The 5,053-nt window shown below is 44.9% G+C and overlaps 4 protein-coding genes across 4 annotated transcripts in view; 1 reads left to right on the top strand and 3 right to left on the bottom strand.

Annotated features, from left to right (window-relative positions):
• Nucleotides 1–5,053, bottom strand: part of LOC129787458 (fork head domain-containing protein FD4-like) — a 416,355-nt gene that overhangs the window by 202,210 nt on the left and 209,092 nt on the right. The gene's annotated exons all lie outside the window — the stretch shown is intronic.
• LOC129787473 (HIG1 domain family member 1A, mitochondrial-like) overlaps nt 1–5,053 on the bottom strand; it is a 170,434-nt gene that overhangs the window by 150,062 nt on the left and 15,319 nt on the right. The gene's annotated exons all lie outside the window — the stretch shown is intronic.
• On the bottom strand, nt 261–1,874 carry LOC129787433 (uncharacterized). The gene has a single exon (XM_055823007.1). The coding sequence runs from the start codon at nt 1,740–1,742 to the stop codon at nt 357–359; it is 1,386 nt and encodes a 461-aa protein (XP_055678982.1). The 5' UTR covers nt 1,743–1,874; the 3' UTR covers nt 261–356.
• Nucleotides 1,891–4,643, top strand: LOC129787421 (cysteine protease ATG4C). The gene is made up of 4 exons (XM_055822990.1): nt 1,891–3,203; nt 3,584–3,778; nt 3,846–4,036; nt 4,097–4,643. Exons 1-4 carry the CDS (start codon nt 2,096–2,098, stop codon nt 4,325–4,327), a joined length of 1,725 nt encoding a protein of 574 aa, XP_055678965.1. The 5' UTR covers nt 1,891–2,095; the 3' UTR covers nt 4,328–4,643.

Genomic DNA, 5,053 nt, shown 5'->3' with positions numbered 1-5,053 from the left:
TTTGTCCACTCTTGGCCAGGGATTTACTGCATTTTCCCCACAAATAAAGGATGATGTGAACACAGAGAAAATTTTTCACTCATACCACCGGAAAATTCCTGACACCACCCACCAGGAGGATGTCCTGTGCTTCTGCGCTGTGGAGTATCCTGAAAAAATCGTTACAATTTGAAAATTCTACTTTTTTGGGAATTTCGGGAGCTTCCTTCCTGGTCAAGATCGATCCTGGGCAATTTGCAAAGACAGGAAAACGAGGAGAGTATTCAAGGATACAACATTTTCTTTATTTCAGTTTATTTTCAACTCCAGGAATGCTTCATTTTTGGTATAAATATCATGTAATTAATTTAATTTCTCTACCAGAACTTTAATTGAACTCTATAAACGTACAAAATTGTCTGCAATGTACATAAGATTAGCATGTAGGCTACCACAATAGCCACACTGGGGATGGTATCCAGCAGCATTGTCTGCACCGTCAAATTGATCATCCCCGTGAGGAGATTAGCCGTGAGAAAGAAGATCAGCCCGTTGTAGTTGATGGCTTTTATGATAATTGGCGCGTACTCGTGCACACATTCGTCTGATTTGGTTTTGTCGAATTTGAGGAAGTAGTAGCCAAGCTCCAGGAGCATCAGGAGGGACATCATGGACGTTCCAATGGCTAGAATCCAAATGACATAGCCCATGTTGGCCAGACGGCGGGAAATTCCAAACATTTCCTCCGCAATGTAGACCATCTTCCACAGGCAGAGGGAGATGAGACCCATTTTGGCTGTTTGCAGAAGGAATTCCCGACACTTGATCACAGGCTCTGACCACTTGAGACAATTCTGGATGTACATGGAAGCGATGTAGATGGCAATGTAGCCAGGAAGGGAGAAAAGACCTTCCTTATTTGCCTCGAGAATGTTCTCACGACTGTCTGAGAGAACATACGGTGCCAGGCCCAGCTGAAAGCACATCTCATGAATGGTGACAATGACAATGGCCACAAACTTCAGGTGATCCTTCTCCCTTATTGGGGCAACAATTAACGCTCCCAGGAATACAGTTAGAGCCAGGGATATGAAGAAATTCCAATGAACACCATATTCAGAGACATGCTCATGATAATCAACGGCTGCCACGCTCAAACTTCTTCCCATTCCCAGGACAATCATTGGAGATATGGAGATTGCGAGCTTCCGGAACTTTTTCCATGTAAACTGCTCTTCACTTTGCCTTCCTTCACGGGAAACAATCCCATTTGCAAAGACATACAGCCCCACACCGACGTCCATCAGGGAGACCCCGTAGGTTTCTGTTTTAGCAAATCTCCTGGGAAAGCACTGAAAATCCACAGCCAGGATGCACACAGCACTGATTAAATTGACTAGAGCTCGGGTAATGGTGATGAATTCAGGCTTCGTTGTGGGAATTTGGATGAAGGGTGCTTCGTGGAGGACAAAGCGCAGTTGACCGGCTGCTGCTGCCACCGAAGCAACAATGAGGGTCACAACAACCACCGGAAGGTACTCATTAGCCACTGTGACGTTCGCAATAATCAGGAGGACAATGGTTGTGAACTCCAGAAGGAATTTCAGTGGTGTGCTCACAATATTGGCCACCAAGACGAGATTTAAGCAGTGAAAAATGGCAAAATACGGAGCCACGACAACTCCAGCAACTTCCAGAATTGACGATCCATTGTTATTCTGCATGAAGCTCTCGTGGAATTTCTTGTAGCTCACAGCATCCATTGCTTTTCCCTTATTTTTCACACTTTTCCAATGAAAATTTTCTCATTTTTCAATGATTTTTATCGAATTTTTATCTCAAAATCAAAACAAACCAAAGACCATGCTGAAGTTACAACACTGTCCCACTTAGTCGACGAAGAATTTTTCCATGCAAAAAAAATGCTGTGCAAACTTCAGCGTGGTTTGACGTTTTTTTGCATTCGCCAACAAAAATCACAAAAATAAACATCGCGAAAATTGCATTCCGCTCGTGCAGAGCAAATCTAAATTATGTTCATCGCGTTCTAAATTCCCTCCTCGTGACTCAAGAAAGCTGCTTGCACAACATAAAAGGGTAGGAGTGTGTGTGTTTTATGATGAGTTACGACGTTCTTGTGCGACCACCGCGTTCGCGATCTGCTGTTCCTGGAGCCACATCGCCCCCGCACGCCACGGGAGGGCCTTCCGAGGGGGCCTATGCAGCCCGTGAGGCTTCAAAATCCAACACAAGTACTCCCCGGAAGAGCCACTCATCGCGCTTCATGGCAGCCTTTACGCAATTCTACGGGGCAGAAGATGAATCCCCAGGGAGCCCTGCGAGTCCTCCGGAGAGTGAAGCGGGGGCGGAATTGCGTGGGAAGGTGGAATCGAAGCTAATGTCAATGTGGCACAATGTCAAGTACGGCTGGAGTGGGAAGTTGAAGGCGAATTTCTCCAAAGAGCAACCAATTTGGCTTCTTGGGCGATGCTACCACAGGAAATTCTCCCCACCACCATCAATGGAATCCTCAGTGGAACTCAATCCGGTGTCAATGGAGACGAGATTTAGAGATGGGGAGCACCTACATCAGGTCGTTGAGGGTCTTGACCCTGAAGCAGTGCACGAGCTGGGGACTGATGTGATGGATGAGCAGAATGGGGACACTTCGTGGGAAGAGGAGGGAATTGAGGCGTTCAAGAGGGATTTTATAAGTCGAATTTGGATGACCTACCGCCGGGAATTCCCAGCAATGCCCGCTCTGAATGGGGGTCAATTCACTTCGGACTGTGGGTGGGGCTGTATGCTTCGTAGTGGGCAGATGATGCTCGCTCAGGGACTTGTCAGTCACTTCCTTGGACGCAATTGGCGCTGGGATCCAGATACGCAGATTTTTGCAACGCAGGAAGACAATCTCCACAGGAAGATTATTAAGTGGTTCGGGGATGTGAGTTCACGCAATAGCCCCTTCTCCATTCACTCCCTCGTTACGCTGGGGCAGGAATCGGGGAAGAAACCAGGAGATTGGTATGCCCCAGGGGCAGTGGCGCACCTTCTGCGTCAGGCAATGTGCAATGCAAGTCAGGAGAATGTTGATCTCGATGGGATTCAAGTTTACGTGGCGCAGGACTGCACGGTTTACATTCAGGACATCCTCGATGAATGCCTCGTGACCGACAGGAAGGCTACAGCCCCGTGGCATCGTGCAAGATCACCTTCTCGAGGTAAAAATCCTTCATTTATTTATTTTTTGTAGATTTTTTCTTTATCGAGTGATTGAGTCTGAATTACCCACCTATATGGGCTTTCCGTGAAATTCTTCATAAGCCTTCGCGAATGAGCTGATAAAAGCCACATTATTTATCGAAGTTATGTGGAAAAAAATGTTGTTATTATTGCCATTTGTGTTGCTTTCCTTCACATGAAGAATTAGTAGTTGATGTTGTACCGTGATAAATGCTTGGGCACGGAGAATTAATTCTCTGATACGCTGTAAAGATTTATTTTTAGACTTTTTTTTTTCGGGAAGGGTATTTCGGTCTGAAGGTGCGATCACGCGATCATGCTAAAAGGAATGAATTTGATGGCTTTGCTGGGTTTGCAGGTGGAATGACAGAGAGCCAGGAAAATACCCACTGGAAGGCTCTAATTCTCCTTGTTCCTCTCCGTTTGGGTGCTGAGAAGCTCAATACAATCTATGGGAATAGCTTAAAGGCACTCCTGAGCCTTGAAGCATCCATTGGAATCATCGGAGGACGTCCCAAACATTCCCTCTACTTTGTTGGCCATCAGGAAGATAGTAAGGAAGATCCTGAACCTTCTTAAAATCCTTGATTTGGGCTTTAATCTGTTGCCTTTTCATTCAGAACTCATCTATTTGGATCCACACTATTGCCAAGAGATGGTGGATGTGAATCAGGAGAACTTCCCGGTCAATACGTTCCACTGTAAATCCCCACGAAAGATGAAAATTACAAAAATGGACCCAAGCTGCTGTGTGGGATTCTATTGTCCCACCAGGAGCGATTTTGATCACTTTATTGCATCCGTTCAACCGGTAGGAAATGCTGGAATTCACTTTGATATTGAAGAATTAACCCAAATACTTTTCTTGCAGTACCTAATGCCACTGAGATCACCACAGAGCAGGGAAAGGGCTCAAGTTGGTCATCAACAAACAACTGAAGTAAATTACCCAATGTTTGTCTTCTGTCGTGGCCGGAAGTGTGACCAAGTGATGGATCTTTCGAACGTTTATTCCCACAACTTATCAATGAGTTCCTCAATGTCCGGGACAACGGGTACGGATGACGATGATGACGATGAAGATGAATTTGTCATCATCTGAATCATCATTCATTCCTAAAATATAATTTGCAAAATATATTTATTTCACCTTAATTCGGTAAGTATTCATCCCTCAACGAAACCTCATCCTTTCTACACTTTATAAATCAATTTTATTCTTTAATTTTATTATTAAATCAACGTACATTCGACCTGTAAAGTACGCCCCCCACAGTGAGGGAGGGGGTGGAAAAGTGCAAAAAATCACGCGAATTTTGTGCATTTTTTTGCTTCTCAAATCATTTTGTGATTTTTCTGTGCTTATTTTAAGACGTTAATGTACTTATATTTCTCAATATATGCGTTATTGAAACGAAGAATTCGCATTTTTATTGGATTTGTATGCTTTTTGCGAATTTTTTCCCGCTTCCTCGCCGGAGGCGTCTTTCCGAAAAATCCCTCTGCAAGTTTCGAGCGCTGGTGGTTGCACGGTAGAAATGAGACAAAGGTATTTTTCGCACGAAACTATCAGTGTCTCGCTCGCACAGAGGGTTTTTCGCAATTTTCTCGCATTTTCCGTCGAATTTGCCAACCGGAAGTAGTTTTTTGCGGTTAGAAAGCGACGCCGCGTCGATTGGCATCACTGGTTTGAAAAGTTCGCGAAAATCCATTTCCCCCAACCGTCAAAATTTTCAAATTTGTAACCCAACCGTCAAAACATCCGCAGGCCCCAAATCCTGCATTGAGCGACTCCCCGGGGGCTCTGGAGCATCCGTAAGTGCCCCAG

This window comes from Lutzomyia longipalpis, chromosome 1, assembly GCF_024334085.1.
Source record: "Lutzomyia longipalpis isolate SR_M1_2022 chromosome 1, ASM2433408v1".
Lineage (NCBI taxonomy): Eukaryota > Metazoa > Arthropoda > Insecta > Diptera > Psychodidae > Lutzomyia > Lutzomyia longipalpis.
The sequence above is the reverse complement of the archived record's forward strand: the minus strand, read 5'-3'. Positions and strand labels throughout refer to the sequence as shown.